At 40.8% G+C, this 26250-nt stretch overlaps 2 protein-coding genes across 2 annotated transcripts; both read right to left on the reverse strand.

Annotated features, from left to right (window-relative positions):
• Nucleotides 1-654: 654 nt before the first annotated feature.
• On the reverse strand, nucleotides 655-6175 carry LOC131921407 (mas-related G-protein coupled receptor member B2-like). The gene is made up of 2 exons (XM_059276129.1): nucleotides 6165-6175; nucleotides 655-1957 (listed from the first exon to the last, which is right to left on the reverse strand). The coding sequence occupies exons 1-2, from the start codon at nucleotides 6173-6175 to the stop codon at nucleotides 952-954; spliced, it is 1017 nt and encodes a 338-aa protein (XP_059132112.1). The 3' UTR covers nucleotides 655-951.
• Nucleotides 6176-22049: 15874 nt separating this feature from the next.
• Nucleotides 22050-23294, reverse strand: LOC131902352 (mas-related G-protein coupled receptor member X2-like). The gene has a single exon (XM_059253351.1). The coding sequence runs from the start codon at nucleotides 23208-23210 to the stop codon at nucleotides 22224-22226; it is 987 nt and encodes a 328-aa protein (XP_059109334.1). The 5' UTR covers nucleotides 23211-23294; the 3' UTR covers nucleotides 22050-22223.
• Between the last annotated feature and the right edge of the window lie 2956 nt (nucleotides 23295-26250).

Consider the following 26250-nt stretch of genomic DNA (forward strand, 5'->3'; position numbering starts at 1 on the left):
ATATTTCATCTTTAAAATTGAAATCGTATTTTATAAAACATGTTACTAAAACAAGCATAATTCAAGGAATAAATGCTGTGGGCTTCTGAGAATAGTATAAATAAACAGGTTTCATTTCAAGAGAACCTAGTCTAAAGGACCTCATTAGAAACTTGTCTTAAGGGATTAGACAGTCAAAGAGAGGGCAATCTTGGCAAAGATAATAGAGGAAGAGAAAGGACTTGAACATGGAATGATAAGCAAGACATTGTGAATGAAACCACAGAGGACAGTCTCCCTCTATCTTCAGATGTGCATGGATGTTGATGGATCTCGTTACAAAATATGGCCAGACTCTTCCAATGTGGAAAATGGCAGACACAGTGAACTCTGGGGTGAGGACTCCACCAGGTGATAAGAGATTTAATACAGACTTCTCTTGAGAATGCATATTTGTTTACTAAGCAATTTATAAAAGAAAGACTATAGCTCCACAAATTCTTCAAAACATGTAGAAATTAATAAGAACTGGGATTATAAGTATATCTATTTAATACTTGAAACACTGAAAAATAGTTCTTTTTAAAAAGGAAGTTTTGAAAAATATAACATTCACCTAACCACTATAAATTTCAGTGACTAAAGAAATGCAACCATTTCCTGCACTTTCTTGAATCTTCAGATGAAGGAGGGATTTGAAACAGTATGAGCAGTCCGTGGCTCCAGAGCATTTACAAGGAGCCCCATCAAAAAGAGGTGGTGAAGCCCTGAGTAAGACAGTTCCAGAAATACTGCAGTCAGTTGTTTGTATAAAAAGTTCTGTGTCATTCAACTTCCACAACGATGATTTTTTTTAAACTGGTTAAGATCTGGTAGCAAACTCAAAAATGTTATAAAAATAGCCCAAACATAAAGAAAAATTTCTCTCTCAAAACCACTTTTCTTTGACCAGAGCATCTCCCAGCTGCTGCACTAGAGTGTTCCCAGTTTTCTGAGCTCTCCTGAGGAACCTTTCTCTCCACCTTCCTCCTCCTCAGGAGTGTCCTGCAGGGCTCTCTGCAGAACCAGCTTGAGAGTCTTCCTCTGGACCCTGTGGTGCCTGATGGAGCCAACAAAGAAGTAAATGATGGGGTTGGCACAGCTGTTAACACAGGATAGGAGAACTGTCACATGATAAAAATCACAAATTTTATCATAATAAATCCCAATCCATTGGAAGAGGAGCCAGTAGACTCCCATAGGAAGACCAAAGATCAGGAAGAATACCACTGTGAGTACAATGATCACATACAACCTAGTTACAGGAATCCTCTGTGAGCCACAAAAGATCCTCACCAACAGAGTGAGGCTGGACCCCCAAAGAACCACAAATAAAGTAACTGACCATACAGCCACGATGAAATCAAATATTGGACACCAAAACAACTCAAAATCATTAAACAGTAAGTCACATGCATTCCCATGCAGGAGACTCAACAGCAGGGATAGGGCCCAAAGCAAGGCACATGTGACAGCTGATGTGTGCCTTGGGCGTTGGCAGTGGTACCAGATGGGCCACATGACAGACAGGCATCGCTCAATGCTAATGGCACTGAGAATGCTCAGGCCAGAAAGATAAGCAAATGTTGACACAACAAGGCAAAGCAAAGGGATGTGGATGGAAATGGAGTAGAAGATGTGAATGATAAAAAGAAGACAATATACAAACTGAAAGCAGAGGAAGAGGAAGTCAGCCACTGCCAGGTTGAGAACGTAGACAGAGAAGGCATTCCTATGCATGTGGAAGCCCAGAAGCCACAGCACCATGGCATTTCCTGCCATCCCAACCAGGGCAAAGATGAGGGACAGAAAACTAATGGCTTGGAACATGATGACACAGTCTGAAAAGTCAGTGTAGATGCTTCCGTTTGGTGCTGTGATGGTAGTCTCCCAGGTTGAGATGCTGATATTCTTGTATAGGAAATCTCCAGTAGTGTTTCTGGAACAAAAAATAAAAATAAAAACATAAGCACATGCTGCATACTTTCTGATTCCTAGGACTACCCTGCTCTGTGGTAATGACTGAGTAGGTTCATAAGGAGGAGAAACAAGATTGAGGAGAGTAAGTAATTTATCAAAACCAATTATTTCTAGAGCTTTAATTTAAATCCAGTTTGTATTTATTTGGGCTATCTACAACCCATGTTCTATACTGATATGAGTAGTTGGCTGTCCCAGTATAGACACTCAGTGTGTTGGGCTGTGTCAGAAAGAAACAGAACTGTGAACCCGAATTCTTTCTGTCCTAAGACTGGTTCTTCTCTGATGCAGGAACTGGGAAGCCAGAAGTAGAGTTCTGTGTAAACATCTCAGAGCTGGAAAAGCAATGAAAGATAATGTTCCACACCCTGAGAGAATATATAACTGCCAATCAAGTGTCACACCCATCCTAATAGAAACCACTTTCTTTGTTTACACCCTTTAGGACTACCCTAGATATCCAGCTAGATACCCCACCTTGGTCTTCTCTGTAAGTACTCATAGGCCCCTGATAAGAGACTCCCTCTGCCAAAAATTGTTCCTTGGGATTCCTCCAAAAGTATGTAGTCTATGACCCACTTCAGCACTCAAAAATGGTGAGCAAAACTAAAGGTATGACCAAGAACCAAACTCTAGATGCCCAAGTCCCATAATAAATTTACAAGCAATAGGAAAAAACAGTATGTCTTTCCTAAAGATCATAAATCTTATAGCATGTATCATCAGGGAGTACAATAGATGAAGCTCAGGACACAGGATTCAAATGAAGAGTTAAAAGCATGTTCAGGAGGTCAAGGAATCCAAACAGGATTTGAATAAACACCTGAAAGACCTTAAAGAAAACAGGAATGAACACTGAACTGAAGTAAAAACAACACAATTATCTAGCTATACGCACAGCAAAGACTACTGTCTAGAAAACATAAAGAACTCAAAGAGTAAAACATCAAGAAAAGAGGCAACACAATCAAGGAATGGACTATAAATTTGAACAGACAAATCCCCAAAGAAGAAATACGAATATCTGCTACCATTTTGAAAAGTATTCAACATCAGCAGCCATCAGGAAAATGCAAGTTAAAGCCGCTTTGAGAGTCTATCTTACCCCAAGCAGAATGGCTATCATCAAGAATCCAAAGAGCAAGAAATGGTGATAAAGGTATGGAGACAGAGGAACATTCATTTACTGTTGTTGGTGAGAACTAAAACTAAAACTACCACAAGAGAAATCAGTATGATTATTCCTCAGAAAATGAGATAGAACTGTTATAGTACATGTACTGGCTAGTTTGATGTCAGCTTGACATAAGAAAGCATCATGGGAGAGGAAGGAGCCTCTACTGGGGAAATTCCTCCATTAGATTAAGCTGCATATAAGCATGGAGGGCATTTTCTTAGTGATTGATGGAGAAGGGCCCAGCCCACTGTTGGTGGTGCCATCTCTGAGCGGATAGTTCTGGATTCTGCAAGAAAGCAGGTTGAGCAAGCCATAAAGAGCAATCCGGTAAGTAGCACTCCTCTGTGATCTCTGCATCAGCTCCTGCCTCCAGTTTCCTGAGCTGCTTTTGTCCCTATCTTGACTTCTTTGATGATGAGCTGTGATGTGGAAGCATAAGACAAATAAACAATTTCTTCCCCAAGTTGCTTTGGTCATTGTGTTTCATCACAGCAATAGTAATTGTAACTAAGACAGTACATGATGTACCATGCCCTGACATATATCTTAAAGACTTACTATGCTAATAAAAATAATCCTTCACTATCCATGTTAATTGTTGCCATTCTATTCACAATACCTAAGATAGAGAATCATCAAAGATGTTCATCAACTGATGGGTGAAAAATGAGGTAGAGTACACATATGCAGTGGGACATATTAATCTGTAAACACATGTTATATTTTGCAGATTTCATGAAAATGGCTGGAACTGAAAAAATTGTGTTGAGAGAGAAAACCCAGGAACAACAAAACTACAAATGCAACATATTCTGCTCAATTTGTGGATCCTAGCTTCAAATCTCTAATTCTTTGTGATCTCTTTGGATTATTTGTGGAAGCCAGGACACTAGAAAATGTTCTTTGGAAGGAATATGCCTTAATAGTTGCAAAAGAATGGGTGTAAGGAAATATGAAAATACCAAGAGGGATATGGGGATAAAAAGAAGGAGGGGAGGGATGGAGGAATAGGGAAATAAGAGTAGATTAAGAGTGTTAATCAAAATGAAGGGCACAAAGAAACCTACAATTTTGAAACTAAACTTTAAATTATTATTCTTGAAAAATGATGTTAAAGGGACTGCATTATGTATCTGAAGGAAGCTGCTTTGAGGAGCCATGAGCTGTTAAACAGAATACCCTGCCAGACATGTTATAACTCTCTATGAGTTATTGGGCAAGGGGTCACCACAGGTGTCCAAAATAATACAGATTCTTGTCATTCCTTCAGTATTTTTCATCATCACTACATGTTCAGACCCTATTGCTAAAGATACCACACACCTTGATATACATGCATAGAATAAGCTAGTAACAAGGTGGAATCTTCCTCCCTGCTAGAGCTAGTTTTCACAATCCCAGAAGGTGCTATGCAGGATCCTGAGGGACAAACCACATTCATGGTCTAAGCCAGCTATGAATCCTGCAATCTATGAGAGCAACTTTCCAGGTAAGAAATGCATATGTTTGCAATAGCGGCAGTATTGTTATGGGGGAACTAACTGCTTTCTGGTTGGATATGAAGCCCACTACATATGAAGGAATACTTGCTTTGTGCTGGAAATCAGATCAAACAGATAAGATTAGGGAGATCATATGCCCTGTGGTGAAACTGAATTCAGTTGTTGAACTAAATTGACAGCATAGTGCTGCTCTCTGAATATTTATGTTAATACTAGTTATAGACATTATAATGAGCGTTAATGAAAGAAGCTTCTCTTTCAAGCCAATGGTAATAAAAGAAGAAAATCATTACTAGACACAGTACTAAGATTGGGTAAAGGTTGAGAGTTTCCCCTTAAGAAAGTCATTTATTCCATTTTTCCTTTAAGCTCAGGTAACACTGCAGAAGGAAGAGCAGAAAGAATGTAAGAGGAGGAAAAATGAAGAGTAGAACTTCAAAATGACATCCCCTTGACAAGACACAGTCATTCTAGTCACAGACTCACAGCAGTTTGGAATGGACACATAAATTCTACGCAAAAATATTCCAATAAATAGCCAGGCATATATGAAGGATGGATTCTGGAAAGACTACTGCTCCCAGCTGAATAATTGACGTACAACTGATACTAGAAAAGGAGTAGTCATTGCCTTCAATCAGGTACCCACTAGTAAACAATTTAGGAGTCAATAGATAGTTTAAACTGCCAAATGGGCATGCAGAATAAATATTACAAAACCACACTAAATCATGTTCTCAATAAGAAACAGAGAGAGGGAGATCAACAGAGATAGGAAGAATAATTGAGAGTTCAGGAGAGTAATCAGCATGCACTGTATGCATAAATTAAATGACCAAAAAATAAAATTGATCAATATTGAATGACTGGGAAATAGCATGGGAACCCTGCAATCACAGTAACAGCCAGCTCTGGGTTCAGATGACTTCTACTATACCAACAATTGGTAAAGCCCCACACCCCTTTTTCCTTTTCTGGGTTGGAGATGGGTTCAACATCTCATGTATCTTTCCCTAAATATGTACATTGTTGATAAATTATACTTAATTGGGTTAGTTGCTCATTTTTAGACCATCTGCTTTCTACTGAGTCAGAAAGACACAAAAGATGGAAACTTTCCATTGCAAGAAACACAGTGACTGAGGTGCTGACCAAACTGAGCTTTTAGAGACAATGCCTGACCTGTATGCTGGCCATGTCAGGGAAAATGGCAGAATTCACGTAGTAGGAGCATGTGTGAATAGTTGGGGTGAGAGTAGAATAGGAGAAAGTACAAGGAGAGGGCACTGCCTTGGCTCACTGGCTTCAAACCTCCCACACTGCAGTCTGCCAGCCCACAGAGCTGACATGAAGGACCTTAATGACTCCTGTTTCTGCAGAAATGCATGAGGTTCCTTGGATTCTACACCTCTGATGTAGTTATATGGTCATGGACCAACAAAAAATGGATAATAGCTTCAGGAAGAATGTCACAAAAGGCATCTTACCTTTCCTCCATTCTTCTTATGGAAGGTGGTAAGCTGGTACGTGGCAAGCAGAAGCATCCTCTGAGTCAGCCGTCAGTATGAAACATATCTGTAGTACAAAGACTGTAGAGAGACTGGTGCTTGCGGAAGGATAATCAAGAGGGGAAGAAAGGCCTGTGGTTTCCTGGACATGGATGTGGGTATCACTCCTATGAGTCATGCTCTTCACAAGACTGTTCTCAGTATTTGGCCTGGCTCCCATCTCTTATCCTCTAGCCATGCCAACCCATATGGCTCCTCTTCCCCATTAGTACTTGTTGTTTTTTTTAATGTCTTGCATTCAGGAGGTGAGAAATGTCAAGGAATATGAGCCATTGCAGTATCATTATCTGAGTATCCAACCTAACTTCTTTCTCTTGCCAGAATGTTTTTATTTAAAAGAAAATTAAGCATAATTCTACTGTATTTCATCAGTGGTGATTATGGTTGTATTTTAAATTCAAATTACTCAACAAACATACCACCTAAATAAAAATAACTACAAAAATAAACATGCATTTTTTTAATTTTACTAAAAATTATCTAGGAGAACATATGGATTTTTTATAACTTTTTATTTTAAAAAAAAATTCTCTTTCCTTTTACATACTAACCCCTCTTCCCACTCCCTCCTCTTCTCCTGCTCTCCCCTCACTTACCCCCATCCCATCCTCATAGAGGATAAGGCCTCCTTTGGAGAGTCAACACAGGTTGGCATACCAAGTTTGAGCTGGTCCTAGCCCCTCCCCACTGCACCAAGGCTGAGTAAGGCATTGCACCATAGGGAAAGGACTCTAAAAAGCCAGTTCTTGAACCAGGAATAAGTCTTGGTCCCATTGCCAGGGGAACCACAAACACATAAAAGCCATGCAACTTTCACCCACATTCAGAGGGCCAAATTTGGTCCCATGCAGGCTCCCCAGCTGTCAGTACAGAGTCCATGAACTCCCATTTGTTTGGGTCAGCTATTTCTGTGTTTTTTCCCATCATGATTCTGATCTCCCTTGCTCTTACAATCCTTCCTCCCTTTCTTCAACTGAACTCCAGGATTTTGGCCAAGTGCTTGACAATGGGTCTCTGCATCTGCTTCTATAAGTCACTGGATATAGACTCTATGATGACAATTAGGGTAGACACCAATCTGAGTGCATGGGAAGGCTAGTTCAAGCACACTCTCTACCACTGCTATGAGTCTTAGCTGGGGACAATCTTGTGAGTTCCTAGGGTTTTCCCTAGCTGCAGATTTCTCCCCATCCCCTTAATAGTACACTCTGTCAAAATATCTCTTTCATTGCTCTCCCTCCCTGCCTCTCCCCAATGTTCCCAACTCCCATCACCACCCATTCTCTCCGCTCTATTCCCCCTTCCTGTTTCCCAAGAGATTTTAACCCTTTCTACTTTCTGGGGTGATCCATGTGTGTTCCCCTTAGTGCCCTCCTCTTTACCTAGCTTCTCTGGGGTTGTGGATTGTAGCATGGTTATCTTTTGCTTTGCATCTAACATTCACTTGTGAGTGAGTACATATCATGTTTGTCTTTTTAGGTATGGGTTACTTCACTCAGGACGGTTTTTTCTAGTTTCATCCATTTGCCTACAAATTTCATGATGACATTGTTTTTACCACTGTGTAAATGTACCACATTTTCTTTATCCATTCTTCAGTTAAGGGGCATCTAGGTTATTTCCAGATTCTAACTATTATAAATAATGCTACCATTAACATAGTTGAGAAATGTCCTTGTAGTGTGGTTGAGTATCTTTTGAGTATATGTCCAGGAGTGGTATTGCTGGATCTTCAGGTAGGTTGATTCCCAATTTTCTGAGATACTGCCATAGTGATTTCCAGAGTGGCTGTACAATATTGCATTCCCAACAGCAGTGGAGGAGTGTTCCCCTTGCTCCACATCCACTTTCTGTGAAGTAGCTGGATACAAAATTAACTCACAAATATCCATAGCCCTCCTATATAGAAAAGGTAAATGGACCAAGAAAGAAATCAGAGAAACAATACCTTTCACAATAGTCTCAGAAAACAAAATAGTTTGCAATAACTCTAACTGTGGGGATATGAAAAAAATGCCCCTCAAAAGGAGTGGCATTATTAGGAGGTGTAGCTTTGTTGGAGTGGATATGGCCATGTTGAAGGAAGCATATCACTGTAGAGGTAGGCTTTGATGCCTCTTATATGCTCAAGCCACACTGGATGTCTCAGTTCACTTCTTGTTGCCTGCAGATCAAGATAGATAACTCTTCACTCATTTTCCAGCACCATGTCTGCCTGCAAGTCTCCACGTCCCACCATGATAATAATTGACTAAATCTTTGAACTGTAAGTCACCCAACTAAATGTTTTACTTTATCAGAGTTGCTGTGGTTATATTGTCTCTTCACAGAAATAGAAACTCTAAGACGCTAACCAAGCAAATGAAAGACTTGTATAATAAAAACTTTAAGACTTTAAAGATAGAAATTGTAGAATATATCAGAAGGTGGAAAGATCTCCCATGCTCACGGATCGATCTGACTAACATCATAAAAATGGCGATCCCACTAAAAACAAGGAACATATTTAATACACTTCCCATCAAAATTCCAACACAATTCTTCACAGAAATTTAAAGATAATTTTCAGCTTCATGTAGAAACAACCCCCTGACACACACACACACACACACAAAAAAAAAAAAACTAGATAAAACAATCCTGAATAACTGAATAATAAAATAATAAAAAAAAACTACAAGAGGCTCGATGTATCACCATCCCCTATCTCAAGCTTGCTACTGCACAAAACTCAATGCCAAATGGATCAAAGACCTCATCATACCACCAAATACACTGAATCTAATGGAAGAGAAAGTGTGGAATAGTCTTGAACTCACTGTCACAGGGAAATACTTTCTGAACAGGACACTGGCACAACAGGCACTAAGAAGAGTTAATATAGGGGGCCTCATGAATCCAAAAAGCTTTTCTATGTAGCAGGAAACCAGGAGTAGATCTACCTTAACATCCAGCTATGCCACCCTCAGGTATACACCCAAAGTACTCTACATCCTCTGCAAAGACACTGGCTCAACCCTGTTCATTGCTTCTTTTTTCATAACAGCCAGAAACTGGAAAAAGCATAGTGTCCATCGTTGGATGAATGGATAAGGAAAATGTAGATATTTACAAAATGGAATATTACTGAACTGTTAAAATAAAATCATGAAATTTCACAGGTAAATGAATGATGCTAGAGAAAAATCATTCTGAGTGAGATAACCAGAACCAAAACCACAAATGTGGTATATCTTTTCTTATATGAGGGTGGTAGACTTTAAGTATTTGATAAGTGGACTAAAATCTGTATAACTATAGAGGCTAGGTAGAGAGTAAGGGTTTAGTGGGGAGGAAAGGAACTCCTCTAGAGGGAAAAATAGAATGCACAGTAATGGATTGATGTGTGGGTTATGGAATCAGAACATTCAAATGAGAGGTAATGGAGGGAATACAGGGAGGAACAGCTAAAACTAAGGGTCATTTGAAGGTTCATATGAAAATCCATTACAGTAGAAACTTCTTTAAGTATGTACATTTTTTTAAGAAATCTAAATGGAATCAGCAAATAACATGGAAGACAAATCCCCAACTAGACCTCTCTTGCCATCAAATGAAACCTTCAGTGCCAAGATTGGATTATACCTAATTGAACAGTTGGCCAACTCTCAAACAACCAGACTATTGTTAAACTATTGGTTGCTCTTCACAAACTGATGGTAAGGTCCTATTTCTGAAGACAACACCTACATATCTCATTGAACATGGTGAAATCAAGCTGGTGCCTACTTAGAGCATTCACACCTACTGACTTGTGTTGATGGTACTGGAAGATACTCTGCACACTACTAGAAGGAAATGGGAAACACCAACCCAGCTTTAAACACTTTGCCCTGCTATAGGGACCTGTCATGAGTGATACACTAATGCAATAGGACGTCAGAAGTTGTGGGAGTAACCAACTACTATCTGGTTGGGTTTAAGGCCTGCTCCATGAAATGGAATTCATACCTGATTCCACTTGTTGTCAAAGATTACCTGGAATATCTATTCATGAACTAAGAGGGAAACAAATACTACTGCTCTGTTACAAAATGTAGCAATAAAATGACTCCTAACAACATTCTGATACATTCCTAGATGGGTGTCTTGTTCAGCCATTATCAATGAAGCTTCTTCCTGAAGTACATGGGAACAAACACAGAGAACAAAACTGGACAATCTGATGGAAATGAGAGACTTTGGAATACTAGGTCCTTAATGGAATTTCTCTATCAAATCCTCTCCCTGGAGGCTCATGGAACTTTGTGGAAGAGGAGATGGAAAGATTATGGAATTCACTGGGGAATAAAGGATACCAAGGAAACAAGGCCTTCTTGACACAACAGGACAGATGCACATATGAAGTCATAGAGACTATGGCAGCATGCACAGTGCCTGTACAAGTCTTAAACACATAGTATCCCAGCACTGAAAGGGGAAGTGGACACTAGCTCCATTCCCATCTTAGAAGTTGTCTTCAATTGATATCACAAAAGAAAAACTAGTTTCCTTCAATGTAATCTCACTGGGAATACAAATAACACTTAAGGGAAGGCCTCATTCCTGCAGAAGCTGACCAACACAAAACAACTCAATAGTACAGTTGGAAATCTGTTGTAATGTTCTGTCTGGGCAACTGTTTTCTCTTTCCTTGAGTCTTTGCTAGTTATGGCTTCCAGTTTTATGATTTTATTGGGATTCCTGTTTGTAAATGTGTGTGTGTGTGTGTGTGTGTGTGTGTGTGTGTGTATCTCTGCATATATGGGTGTTTCTTGTGCTTTCTCCTGACTCTTGTTTGTTTCATCCTAATCTTCTTTGTCTATTTGTTTTATGTTAAGAGAGAGAACAGGAATGGACTTGAGTGATGGAGAAGGTGGAGAGAATTTGAAAGGAGTTTGGGGAAGAAACAAATTCTATTTTAAATAGAAGAAAAACATGGAAAAAAGAACATATTGTATGAAAAATCTATTTTAAAACACAACATCAAAAAACAGAAACAGAAACTAAAACAGGACCAGAAAACCAGGCATGGTCAGTTTAACTGTGGACAGTTGTCACATGTGTGGCTATAGGAAATGGAGCAATTCATTTTAAATTGCTAGTTGGAGGTGATGGATAGCCACAGCTTCACAGGAGAGAAGAGGCAGATGTGGGGACTGGAGGAGGGCAAGAGATAAAAATGAAACCATGTCATGAGCACATGGGGTCCACTATCTCTGAATTAAGGGGTCTGTTCCTCCATGAGACATCATGTTGTCACTTGGTTTTACTGAATGTGGAGACATTTCCTACCAGAGGACTGCATATGGCTTCTATGATGACTAAGAACATCAGAAAAGATACATTCTTCTTTAGGGCTGTCCCCAAGTTGAAGACTAGAAGTCCATTTTAAGGTCCAGCAACGGCCTCCTCCTTCCAGGCAGCTCAGAGCAGCTGCTGTGAAGCAAGTCCCTGCTAACTGAAGTGTCCCTCCGAGAGGAAGGAAGGAGGCTCGGAGGCTCTGTCACCAGCTGAGGCAGCCTGGGGAAGACTCAGAATGAACATGTCCTTCTGCCTTCAGTCCATCAGGGAGCTCCAAGACTGCAGCTTTCATGAGTTGTCATCCATGCTGGGGTGGCCTTTTTTTTTAATTTTATTTTATAATTTAATTTAATTTTACATATCAGCCACGGATTCCCTTGTTCTCCTCCCTCCCACCACCCCTCCCCCGCATTCCCCCTCGCCACCCCCCATTCCCATCTCCTCCAGGGCAAAGACTCCCCTGGGGATTGAGTTCAACCTGGTAGATTGAGTCCAGGCAGGTCCAGTCCCCTCCTCCCAGGCTGAGCCAAGTGTCCCTGTATAGGCCCCAGGTTCCAAAGAACCAGCACATGCACTGAGGACAGATCCCGGTCCCACTGCCTGGATGCCTCCCAAATAGATCAAGCTAATCAACTGTCTCACTTATTCAGAGGGTCTGATCCAGTTGGGGGGGTCCTCAGCTATTGGTTCATAGTTCATGTGTTTCCATTAGTTTGGCTATTTGTCCCTGTGCTTTTTCCAATCTTGGTCTCAACAATTCTCACTCATACAAACCCTCCACTTTCTTGTCAATTGGACTCCTGGAGCTCCACCTGGGGCCTGGCCATGGATCTCTGCATCCAGTTCCCTCAGTTATTGGATGAGGTTTACAGAACGACAATTAGGGTGTTTGGCCATCCTATCACCAGAGTAGGTCAGTTTGGGCTGTCTCTTGACCATTGCCAGTAGTCTATTATGGAGGTATCTTTGTGGATTTCTGTGGACCTCTCTAGCACTTTGCTTCTTCCTATTCTCATGTGGTCTTCATTTTTCATGGTCTCTTATTCCTTGTTCTCCCTCTCTGTTCTTGATCAAGCTGGGATCTCCTGCTCCCTTAAGCTCTCTTTCCCTCGAACCTTGCTTGCCCTTCATTACCCCCACTCACGTCCAGGTTGTTCATGAAGATCTCATCCATTTCTCTGTCATTGGGTGATCCCTGTGTCTTTCTTAGGGTTCTATTTTCTAGGTAGCCTCCCTGGAGTTGTGAGTAGCAGTCTAGTCATCTTTTTTTTTACATCTAGTATCCTCCTATGAGTGAGTATATACCATGTTTGTCTTTCTGAGTCTGAGTTACCTCACTCAGGATGATTTTTTTCTAGATCCATCCATTTGCCTGCAAACCTCGTGATGTCATTGTTTTTCTCTGCTGAGTAGTATTCCATTGTGTATATGTACCACATTTTATTTTTCCATTCTTCAGTTGAAGGGCATCTAGGTTGTTTCCATGTTCTGGCTATTACAAACAATGCTGCTATGAACATAGCTGAGCAAGTGCCCTTGTGGTATGATTGAGCATTCCTTGTGTATATGCCCAAGAGTGGTATAGATGGGTCTTGGGGGAGATTGATTCCCAATTTTCTAAGAAAGCACCATATTGATTTCTAAAGTGGTTGTACAATCTTGCATTCCCACCAGCAGTGGAGGAGAGTTCCCCTTGCTCCACATCCTCTCCAGCATAAGCTGTCTTCAGTGTTTTTGATCTTAGCCATTCTGACAGGTGTAAGGTGGTATCTCAGAGTCATTTTGATTTGCATTTCCCTGATGGTTAGGGATGTTGATCCATTCCTTAAATGTCTTTCAGCCATTTGAGCTTCCTCTGTTGAGAATTCTCTGTTTAGTTCTATAGCCCATTTCTTAATTGGACTGTTGGGCATTTTGATGTCTAATTTCTTGAGTTCTTTATATATTCTGGAAATCAGTCCTCTGTCAGATGTGGGGTAGGTGAAGACCTTTTCCTGTTCTGTAGGTTGTCGCTTTGTCTTGTTGACCATTTCCTTTGCTCTACAAAAGCTTCTCAGTTTCAAGAGGTCCCATTGATTGATTGTTTCTCTCAGTGTCTGTGCTACTGGTGTTATATTTAGGAAGTGATCTCTTATGCCAATGTGTTCAAGACTACTTCCTACTTTCTCTTCTAGCAGGTTTAGAGTAGCTGGATTTATGTTGAGGTCATTGATCCACTTGGACTTAATTTTTGTGCACGGTGACAGATATGGATCTATTTGCAGCCTTCTGCACTTTAATATCCAGTTATGCCAGCACCATTTGTTGAAGATGCTTTCTTTTTTCCATTGTACAGTTTTGGCTTCTTTGTCAAAAATAAATGTTCATAGGTGTGCGGATTAATGTCAGGGTCTTCAATTCGATTCCATTGGTCCACATGTCAGTTTTTATGCCAGTATCAAGCTGTTTTTATTACTGTTGCTCTATAGTAGAGCTTGAGGTAGGGATCATGATACCTCCAGAGGTTGTGTTATTGTACAGGATTCTTTTGGCTATCCTGGGTTTTTTGTTTTTCCATATGAAGTTGAGTATTGTTCTTTCCAGGTCTGTGAAGAATTGTGTTGGTATTTTGATGGGGATTGCATTGAATCTGTAGATTGCTTTTGGTAAGATTGCCATTTTTACTATGTTAATCCTGCCTATCCATGGAGCATGGGAGATCTTTCCATTTTCTGACATCTTCTTCAATTTCTTTTTTCAGGGACTTAAAATTCTTGTCATATAGCTCCTTCACTTGATTGGTTAGTGTTACCCCAAGGTATTTTATATCATTTGTGGCTATTGTAAAGGGTGATGTATCTCTCATTTCCTTCTCAACCCGTTTGTCAATTGTATATAGGAGGGCTACTGATTTTTTTGAATTGATCTTGTATCCTGCAATGTTGCTGAAGGTGTTTATAAGCTGTATCTGTTCCTTGGTTGAATCTTTGGGGTCTCTGAAGTATACTATCATGTCATCTGCAAATAAGGAAAGCTTGACTTCTTCCTTTCCAATTTGTATTCCCTTAATCTCCTTATGTTGTCTTATTGCTCTGGCTAGAACTTCAAGTACTATATTGAATAAGTATGGGGAGAGTGGACAGCCTTGCCTCGTTCTGGATTTTAGTGGAATCGCTTTGAGTTTCTCTCCATTTAATTTGATGTTGGCTGTTGGCTTGCTGTAAATTGCCTTTATTATGTTTAGGTATATTCCCTGTATTCCTGATCTCTCCAAGACCTTTATCATGAAGGGGTGTTGGATTTTGTCAAATGCCTTTTCAGCATCTAGTGAGATGATCATGTGGTTTTTTTTCTTTCAGTTTGTTTATATGGTGTATTACATTGATGGACTTTCATAAGTTGAACCACCCTTGCATCCCTGGGTTGAAGCCTACTTGATCATGGTGGATAAATGTTTTGATGTGATCTTGAAGTCTTGCCAGTATTTGAATATTTTTGCATCAATGTTCATGAGGGAGATCAGTCTGTAGTTCTCTTTCTTTGTTGTATCCTTATTTGGTTTAGGAATCAGGGTAATTGTAGCCTTATAGAAGGAGTTTGGTAATGTTTTTGTCTTTCTATTGTGTGGAACAATTTAAAGAGTATTGGAATTAACTCTTCTTTGAAGATCTGGTAGAATTATGTGTTGAAACCATCTGGTCATGGGCTTTTTTGGTTGGGAGACTTTTAATGAATGATTCTATTTCCTTAGGGGTTATTGGACTATTTAAATAGTTTATCTGGTCTTAATTTAACTTAGGTATATGGTACCTATCCAGAAAATTATCCATTTCTTTTAGATTTTTCCAGTTTTGTGGAGTAGTGGTTTTTGAAGTATGACCTGATGATTTTCTGGATTTCCTCATTGTCCATTGTTATGTCTCCCTTTTCATTTCTGATTTTGTTAATTTGGATGCTCTCTCTTTGTCTTTTGTTTAGTTTGAATAAGGGCTTGTCTATCCTGCTGACTTTCTCAAAAAAACAACTCTTTGTTTCATTAATTTTTTTTGTATTGTTCTCTTTGTTTCTATTTTATTGATTTCAGCTCTCACTTTGATAATTTCCTGGTGTCTATTCTTCCTGGGAGACTTTGCTTCTTCTTGTTCTAGAGATTTCAGGTGTGCTGTTAAGTCACTAGTGTAAGATTTCTCCAACTTCCTTATGTGGGCATTTAGTGCTATGAATTTTCCTCTTAGCATTGCTTTCATAGTGTTCCATAGGTTTGGGTATGTGGTGTCTTCATTTTCGTTGATCTCTAGGAAGTCCTTAATTTCTTTCTTTATTTCTTCCTTAACCCATTGGTGATTTATTTGAGAATTATTCAGTTTCCATGAGATTGTAGGTTTTCTGTAGTTTTTGTTGTTGTTGAAATCCAACTTTAGACCATGGTGGTCTGATAGAACACAGGAGGTTATTCCAATTGTTTTGTATCTGTTGAGATTTGCTTTGTGGCCAAGTATGTGGTCCATTTTAGATAAGGTTCCATGGGGTGCTGAGAAGAATGTATATTCTTTTTTGTTAGGATGGAATGTTCTGTAGATATTGATTAAGTCCATGTGAGTCATAACATCAGTTAAGTCCTTTATTTCTCTGTTAAGTTTTGATTTGGGAGATCTGTCCAGTGGTGAAAGTGGAGTGTTGAAGTCTTCCACTATTAATGTGTGGGGTTTTATAAGTGGTTTACATATGTGAGTGCCCTTGTATTTGGGGCATAAATGTTCAGAACTGAAACTTCATCTTGGTGGATCTTTTCTGTGATGAGTATGTAATGCCCTGCTTGATCTCTTTTGATTGATTTTAGTTTGAAGTCTATTTTGCTGGATATTAGGATGGCTACACCCGATTACTTCTTAAGAACATTTGATTGGAAAGTCTTTTCCCAGCCTTTTATTCTTATGTAGTGTCTATATTTGAATTTGAGGTGTGTTTCTTATATGCAACAGAAAGATAGTTCCTGCTTTCATATCTATTCTGTAAGCCTGTGTCTTTTTATAGGTGAATTAAGTCCATTAATATTAAGGGATATTAATGACCAATGATTGTTCATTCCTGTTATTTTTTGGTGGTAGTGTGTGTTTACTTCTCTTCTTTGGGGTTTACTGTTGTGGCATTATCTATTGCCTGTGTTTTCGAGGGTGTATCTGACTTCCTTAGGTTGGGATTTTCCTTCTAGTGCTTTCTGTATGGCTGGGTTTGTGGATAAGTATTGTTTAAATCTGGCTTTGTCTTGGAATGTCTTGTTCACTTCGTCTATGATGATTGAAAGTTTTGCTGGGTATATTAGTCTAGGCTAGCATCCATGGTCTCTTAGTATCTGCATTACATCTGTCCAGGTCCTTCTGGCTTTCAAAGTCTCTATTGAGAAATCAGGTGTTATTCTGATGGGTTTCCCTTTATAAGTCACTTGGCCTTTTTCCTTTGCTGCTCTTAATATTCTTTCTTTATTCTGTACATTTAGTTGTTTAATTATTATTTTGCAAGGGGACTTTTTTGGGGTGTCTAGTCTGTTTGGTGTTCTATAGGCTTCTTGTATCTTCATAGGCATTTCCTTCTTTAAGTTGGGAAAGTTTTCTTCTATGATCTTGTTGAATATATTTTCTGTGACTTTGATTTGGTATTCTTCTCCTTCCGCTATCTCTATTTTTGTTAGGTTTGGTCTTTTCATGGTGTCCCAAATTTCTTGAACATTTTGGGTCATGACTTTGTTGGCTTTAGTGTTTTCTTTGACTGATGAATCTATTTCTTCTACCGTATCTTCAATGCCAGAGATCCTCTCTTCCATCTCTTGCATTCTGTTGGTTACACTTGCTTTGGAAGTTCCCGTTTGTTTACTCAGATTTTCTATTTCCAATATTCCCTTTGTTTGTGTCTTCTTCATTTTTTCTATTTCCTTTTTCAGGTCTTGGACTGTTTTCTTCATCTGTTTCATTGCTTTTTCATGATTTTCTTTCAGGGATTTATTCTTTTCTTCTGCTTTATTTTTTCTTTCCTCTAGTTTTTTATAGTGTTCTTCCCATTTTTTGTTTGTCTTTTCCTCAATTTCATTTTTGATTTATTCTATATAACGCTCTAGTATCTTCAAGATATTATTCTTAAGGTTGCTTTCTACTGCCTCTTCCATTTCGTGATGTTCAGATCTAGCTATTGGAGGGGGCCTAGGTTCTGGTTATGTTGTATTGCTCTTTATTTTGTTGTATGGACTTCTGCCTTGACGTCTGCCCATCTCCTTGTGGATTTGTTCTCGGTCTTATCAGTGCTCTTGGTCCAGACAGAGCTGAGAGATTCAGGAAGCCTCTCTCTGGTCCAAATGGAAACTCTGTTGTCCAGATGGGAGCTCCAGGGCGGGATGGGAGCTGGGGGCTGGTCTCTAAGTCTAAGGAAGTAGCTGGAGTCTCGGCAGGATGGGCGTGGGGGAAGTTTGTGGAGATTGCAGGGTCTTCTGGGGGTCTTGGAGAAGGGGAAAATTACCGGTGGGAGTGGAGGGGATCTTGCCCAATGGCCAGAACATGTGGCCAAGTTGGGCAGGTCTTTCCCGGAATGGCTGGTGCCTAGGGATGGGTCCTAAGGGCAAGCCTCTCTGGGTACGAGCCCAGGCACTCACCTCTTGTCCAGATGGGAGCTCCAGGGCAGGATGGGAGCTGGGGGATGGTCTCTAAGTCTCAAGAAGTGGCTGTGGTCTCGGGCAGATGGGCGTGGGGGCAAGGCATGGAGATTGCAGGGTCTGCTGGGGGTCTCGGAGAAGGGGAACCTTCCTGGTGGTGGTGGAGGAGATCCTGCCTGATAGCCAGAACCTGGGGCCAAGTTGGGCAGGTCTTCACCAGAATGACTGGTGCCCAGGGATGGGATCTAGAGGCAGGCCTCTCTGGGTATGAGCCCAGATACTTACATCTTATCCAGATGGAAGCTGGGGTGGCCTTTTTAAGGTGCAGATGTCCCTCTGTCATCCATGCTCCTGTAAGGAATTCCTCATCCACACTCCTCTATTACTAATCACACACTCATCATCCTGTAAGACACTCCCTTAAACTAATTGGTTCACAAAACTGAACTTTGATAGAATTGTTACTTTGCTCCTCATTGGTTTCCTGGGTAAGTAGATGTTTATCACATCTCCCCTGAAAGGTCACACAGCTGCTTGCTGTCCAAACATGGCCAAGAAAATCAAAGAGGAGTTTGAGAGGAGGGTGCCTGATGATAACTAAGTACATCTGGCTTTCTGAAAAGCACATGACCCTCGAGAGTCAAGAGCAGAATGTTAAGGTTTAAGTATGGAAAACACTCTATAGATTTAGATGCTTTAAGTGCTTCCTCTCCAGATGCAGGAGCTACTTGGGGAGATCACAGGAACTTTAGAAGCCAGAATATACTAAGAAGTAAGTCACTGGGAGGAATGATTTGTCCTTCCTGTCACAGTCTGCATCCTGTCTTCCATATTGTGACCCTCATCTTCTGCTCTGTGCTCTTATTTCCATTATATTCTGCTCATGTGCATGGACCAAATCCTCACAGCATAAATATAAGTAAACCATTCCTCTCTAGTTATTTTGTGAAATATTTGATCACAGTGAAGCAAAAATAATCTGGCACGTTTACTGCTCCACATAGGCTGAAGTACCTTGGCACTGGAATGAACTGCAATCATTATTATGAATAATCACTCTAGCCTACAATTTAGGAGAACAGATATTCTTGTTCTTACAAATAAAGCACCAGCAAAACCAGGAATATTAAGCACATAGGGTTTTCTTTCTGAAGGGAGAAAAGAGTAATGTGTTATCTACCCAGAAACCTGGAAGAGGATGTGGTTAGTACCTGGTGACTTTTGTGCTATCTGTAGGACAAAGACCACACCAGATCCTCCACTACACCCTTATCATGAGCTTGTTTTTGTTAGTCAAACTATAGAACCCACCTGTATGGAAGATATCACAGGTTCTATTAAAAGACTATCTGTTACTCATATCTTAAGCTTTATTGTGAAGATTGGATTGAATTATCACCAGGGAACTTTTTTCCCAAACTGTTCCATGTTTGTGCCTAAAGTAAGATTCCCAGTGTCAGACTATCACAGTTTCTACCAACATGTGCTACTGAGTCATGTTAAACCAACATGTGCTACTGAGTCATGTTAAACCAAATTCCCTACTTGCCTCCCTGGTTTGACAGTCTGATGGCCATGGAGTTTGAAGAGCCCCCAGCCCCAGGCCCCAACCATTGGATTTGCTTTACTGTTTTTTGCAAGTGTTTTCTTCAAAGATACTGGTCTGTAGTTCTTCATGGAATTCATGTCTGTTCCTCCCTAAATACCAGTGATTGGTGTGGTTCTGAGATTTTCTTGGACTAAGATTTTAATTGTGGATTCCAGATCATATTTGTTGTTTCTTTATTTTAAGATTTCATTCATGCATATATAATTCTCTCTCTCTCTCTCTCTCTCTCTCTCTCTCTCTCTCTCTCTCTCTCCTTGTGTGTGTCTGTGTCTGTGTCTGTGTATCTGTATGTGTGTGAGGTGGGTAGTATTTCTGGACTTCATGAAAACCAAAGGCTTGGATACTTCTGGAACTGGAGTTAAAGGTGGCATATAATATGCATTCTGGAACCTACTCTAGTTCTCTGCAAGAGTAGTGTGTGCTTTTAACTGCTGAGTCACATCTCCCGTCTCATCACTAATTTGTGTCTTCATGAATGTATCATGATGAGTGGTAATGTATATGTCTCCAGGTATGTCCATTTCTATTAGGCTACCAAACTTTTATCATTTATATGCTCATAAAGAATCTCTAATACTCCTTTCCATTTCAGTAATATCATTGCCAAAGTCTATTTCACAAATGATACTGTGTATTTGAGTCTTACATCTCTTTTTCTAAGTTAGTCTAGATGAAAGACTTTCAATTCAATTTCCTTTTTTAATATGGAGTCAGACAAGCTACCATATGCCACAAGGTCATTAGTTCTTTTTTTAATGCATTTCTTTGTTTTATTTGTCACTATTTTGTTTGAATTTTTACTTCACTGGTGTCTTCTCTGATCTTTATAACTTATTCTCTTCTAGTAGTTTTGATGTTGGTTTTTTATCTTTTTTTCTAACTCCCTGAGATACCCAGACAGTTTTCATTATTTATTTATATGGAAAATGTGTAAGTCCAACTTTAAAAGTTCTCATAGTCTTTCAAAATTCCAACACTGTTTAAAAGTCCAAAATCTCTTCTGAGACTAAAGGCAATCTCTTTATTGTTTACCCTTTGCCAAATCAAAAAGTAAATTGCAAATTCCAACATACAAAGGCAGAGAGCATATATTATCATTACAGAAGGGAGATATGGGAACATAGTGAAGAAATACTGGGCAAAAGAAAAATCAAAAATTAGCAGGGAAAACTCAGAATCCTGTAGCTACACATCTTGACATCAGAAGCCTGATATGGCTCTGTCCTTTCAGCTTTGATGACTGCAGCACACCTCTCTCTCTTGGACTGGTTCCACTCACACTATGCAGCTCTCCTTGGCAAGGTACCCCCACAGTTCTGGCAGCTCAGACATCTTGGGGTCTTCAACTAAATCTAGGCTTCACTTTCACAGCTTCACACAATGTCCTCACCAGGCGTCCATGCAAGGACACTCCTGCCACATGGCCTGGTCTCGGTGGCTTTCATAACCATGGATGAAGATTCCACAACCACTTTACTCTTGAATGCCTCTTGATTCAAAGGCCAGAACCACATGGCTGATGCATCCAAGTTCTGTATTCTGCTTAGAATGGAACTTGACCTTTTCCTTCAATAACATTTACATAAACTTAAATTTGTTGCTCTCTTTTTTTGGGGGGGGGGTTCTTTTTTTTTAATTTTTATTTTGCAGTACAATTCAGTTCTACATATCAGCCAGGGATTCCTTTGTTCTCCCCCCTCCCACCCCCCTCACCTTCCCCCCAGCCTGCCCCCCATTCCCATCTCCTCCAGGGCAAAGCCTTCCCCACAGACTGAGATCAACCAGGTAGACTCAGTCCAGGTAGGTCCAGTCCCCTCCTCCCAGGCCAAGCCAAGCATCCCTGCATAGGCCCCAGGTTTCTCTTTTAATGAATAAGTTTTCCTTTCTTTTAGGAAAGCCTTTAGGCACTTGCTTTTTTTCTAGTAGGAATTTTAGCTGGATAAGTTCCTGCACTGAGAGCAGCATCCCCTTTATTCCATTGCACATCAGGCCTTTCTTTAAACTACTATCTCTTTGAGCAAAAGACTTAACTCCAACATTAAATTTCCTGGTATCTTTTTTTCCTTCAATTGTACATTTTATATTTCATTTTGCCCTGCTTTCTCTTTTTCATTATAGACCTAATATCCTTTGCAAACAAAAGCAGTCCCAAACTCTTCCATTTAGCCTTGGGCAGATACTTAGGACAAGAAAAAAGTCAGCTACATTCTTTGCAAAATATTACAAGATTAGTCACTAGCACAGATGCTATTAGTGTTCCCCTGTTGAGCTGGACCTCCATAGTCTATAATGCTCTCAAGCATGACTGTCATCCAAGTTCTGACTAGGTTGGTCTGTTAAACACATTTACATACAACATTCAACTGTTTCCCTAGTTCAAATACCCACTTCTCTAGAAACATATTCCTGAAGAATCCCCCTCTGCACATTATTCCTCCTCAGGAGTGTCCTGCATGGCTCTCTGAAGAAGTAGCTTGAGAGTGTTCCTCTGGAACCTACGATGCCTGATAGAGCCAACAAGGAAGTAAATGATGGGATTGGCACAGCTATTAAAACAGGACAGAAGTCTTGTCAATGGAAGAAAATAACAAGACAAAAAATCATCAAAATTCTCAATCCATGCTAAGAGGAACCAGTAGATCCCATAGGGCAGTCCGAAGAACAGGAAGACCAGCACTGTGCATGCAATGGTCACATACAGCCTGGTCACAGGAATCCTCCGTGAGCCACAGAAGATAGTAACCACTAAGGCCAGACTGAACCCCAAGAGAACCACAAACAAAACAATTAACCATGCAGTAGTGATGTAATGAAGTGTCTGACACCAACCAGGGCCAAGACTATAAGATAAGTAATCACATACAGACCAGTCCAGGAGGCTTAACAACAGTGACAAAAACCAAAGCAGGGTACATATGACAGCTGATGTGTGTCTTGGGCGATGGCAGCGATACCAGATGGGCCACATGACAGACAGGCACCTTTCAATGCTAATGGCACTGAGGATGCTCAGGCCACAAAGATAAGCAAAATTTGACACAACAAAAGAAAACATAAAGGTGCCTATGGGGACAGAGTAGAAGATTTCCAAGATAAAATGAAGACAGTATACAATTTGAAAGTACATGAAGAGGAAGTCAGCCCCAGCCAAGTTGAGTATGTAGACAGAGTAGGCATTCCTGTGCATGTCGAAGCCCAGAAACCACAGCACTATGGCATTTCCAGCCAAGCCAACCAAGCCAATGATGAGAGAAAGGAAAACCATGGTATAGAACATGATGTCACAAAAGGAAATTCCAGTGTGGTTGCTTTCATTCATTGCTGTAATGTTATTCCCCCAATCTGGCATCTTTGAATCCACTTTTAGGAGTTCTCCAATGCTGTAACTGGAAAGAAAAAGAAGATATGAGCACATGCTGTATAATCTTTGATTCTAAGGACATCTTGCTCTGTGTGAATGATTGACCTGGATCATAAAGAGAAGGAAACAGAATTGTAAAGACGGTAATTTATCAAAACCAATATATTTGGAGCTTTAATTTAAATTTAGTTTCTATTTCTCTTGGCTATTTGTAAACTATGTTCTATACCGATATGAGAATAGTTGATGACCCCAATAGAAACCCTCAGTGTCTTGGGTTGTGTCAGAAAGAATAGAACTCTGAACCAAACTTTCTTTCTGTCATTATGCTGGTTCTTCTTTGGTGCAGGAACTTGGAAGCCAGAATCATGAACAACAGCTGCTCAAAGTCATGGCACAGGGAGGCTATCAACTGAGAAAATATATAAATCATAAATGAGAAATATATAAATCATAAATGAGAGTCATAAAGGGAATGCCAAGTCCTACTAAGACCAGTATGAAAAGAACCAGATCTATAGGCTAATGTGACTCAGTCTCCATTTCATATTGGAAAATAGAAAGCAGGAAAGCCTTTGAGGATGTTAAGCACTTTTCTGTTGTCTGTTGCTATATCACAAATGTCCATCTCTCTGTAGGCACACAGTGAGTAGGTAGGAATTTTCACTAAACAACTAAGTAAATGAATCACAAACCCAACAGTAAATGCAAATGTTTTAGAACAAGTTGAATACCCAAAATGCATGGAAAATGAATTTGCCATTGGGAAACTCTAGGATGCTTGAAAGAATGGCATGTGGTGCAGATATGGTTATCAAAGGCTCTTGTCATTCTCCCAGACAAATCTGGGAATGTCCAATGATTAGTTGTAATGAGAACCCATAATAGTGGTTCTCAACCTGTGGGTTGTAACTCTTTTGAGTAAATTTATAACAATGAAAATATATCCTGCATATCAGATATTTACATTACATTTCATGACAGTAGCAAACTTACAATTATGAAGTATCAACAAAACTAACTTTATGATTGTGGGGTCACTACAACAAGTGGAAGAGTATTAAAGGGTAAGAGCATTAGAAAGGCTGAGAACATCTGACCTTGAAGATATAGGCATAGGATTCTGAGATGAATTGAATTTATAGCACTCTTCAGGAGTTAAAATTTTAATATGGGGAAACAGAGAGAGAAGCAAAGAAGTGAAACTGTGCTCAGTAGAGAGTATTGTGATACAGAATCGTCTACAGGGCTTGAAGACAGAAACGGTCTATAGGAGAATGATAGAAACTCTTCTACCAGCTATGTTGGCTTACTTCTGGAATATCAGCACTCTAGAGGCTAAGGCAGGAAGAATTCCATGAATTAAAAACAGTCTGAGCTACTTAGTGAGTCCAAAAAAGCCTGGGCTGTGAGAGAAACCAAGCAAGAGAAAAATATAAGAAATGTGAGACTCGATTTGGAGACCTAACCTATGAATCCTATGTTCAGATGATAAGAATGAGACGCAGACTAAAGTACAGAAAAGTAATTTCATGAACTAGAACATGGGTTTTCCTGTAGGGAGGATATGGATATTCAGCAGAGGAGAAGTTCCAAATGGACATGACAAGAAATGAACCTATATACAACAAACTGTAGTGATGAATGTCAAGGGTAGATGACACAGGAATAATGCTGGTGTTAAAAACTGAAGGGTCATGTAGCGCTTTACTTGCAAAATGAAACCTGGCCCCCGACCCCATCCCTGGGCACCAGCCACTCCGGGGAAGACCTGCCCAACTTGGCCCCAGGTTCTGGTCACCAAGCAGGTTCCCTTCTAGCCCCACCGGGAAGGATCCCCTTCTCCAAGACCCCTGGCAGACCCTGCAGTCTCCACACCCTGCCCCCACGCCCACCCGCCTGAGCCCCAAGCCTCTTCCTGAGACTTAGAGGCCGGCCCCCAGCTCCCATCTTGCCCTGGACTTCCCTTCTGAAGCACAGGTGAGTGCCCTAGCTTGCCCCCGACCCCATCCCTGGGCACCAGCCACTCCGGGGAAGACCTGCCCAACTTGGCCCCAGGTTCTGGTCACCAAGCAGGTTCCCTTCTAGCCCCACCGGGAAGGATCCCCTTCTCCAAGACCCCTGGCAGACCCTGCAGTCTCCACGCCCTGCCCCCACCCCCATCCGCCTGAGCCCCAAGCCTCTTCCTGAGACTTAGAGGCCGGCCCCCAGCTCCCAGCTCCCATCTTGCCCTGGACTTCCCTTCTGAAGCACAGGTGAGTGCCCTAGCTTGCCCCCGACCCCATCCCTGGGCACCAGCCACTCGGGAAGACCTGTCCAACTTGGCCCCAGGTTCTGGTCACCGGGCAAGTTCCCTTCTAGCCCCAACGAGAAGGATCCCCTTCTCCAAGACCCCTGGCAGACCCTGCAGTCTCCACGCCCTGCCCCCACGCCCATCCGCCTAAGCCCCAAGCCTCTTCTTGAGACTTAGAGGCTGGCCCCCAGCTCCCATCTTGCCCCGGATTTACCGTCTGGAGGAGAGAGAGAGAGAGAGAGAGAGAGAGAGAGAGAGAGAGAAAGAGGAGAGCACCCATCCTCCCCTGGACTTCCCTTCTGAACAAGAGCTCCGATCCTGCCCCGGACTTCCAGTTTGGACAAGAGAGCTCCCATCTGGACAAGAGAGAGAGACTTCCTGAATCTGTCAGCTCTGTCTGAACCAAGTGTGCAGATAAGGCCAAGAACGAACCACAAGGAGATGGGGAGACGTCAAGGCAGAAACACATACAACAAAATGAATAGCAATACACCATCACCAGGCCCTAGCCCTCCTCCAACACCTAGACCTGAACATCAGAAATTGGAAGAAGCAGAAGAAAATAGCCTTATGAATGTCATCATGAAGAAGCTAGAGGCTCGGGTAGAGGAAAAGACAAAAAAATGTGAAGAACGCTGTAAACAACTAGAGGAAAGGGCAAACAAATTAGAAGAAATCAAAAAAGTCCTGGAAGAGAACAATAAAATACTGAAAGAAAATCAAGAAAAATCAATGAAACAAATGAAGGAAACAGTCCAAGACCTGAAAAGGGAAATAGAAAAAATGAAGAAGACACAAACA

This window comes from Peromyscus eremicus, chromosome 1 (assembly GCF_949786415.1).
Source record: "Peromyscus eremicus chromosome 1, PerEre_H2_v1, whole genome shotgun sequence".
NCBI lineage: Eukaryota > Metazoa > Chordata > Mammalia > Rodentia > Cricetidae > Peromyscus > Peromyscus eremicus.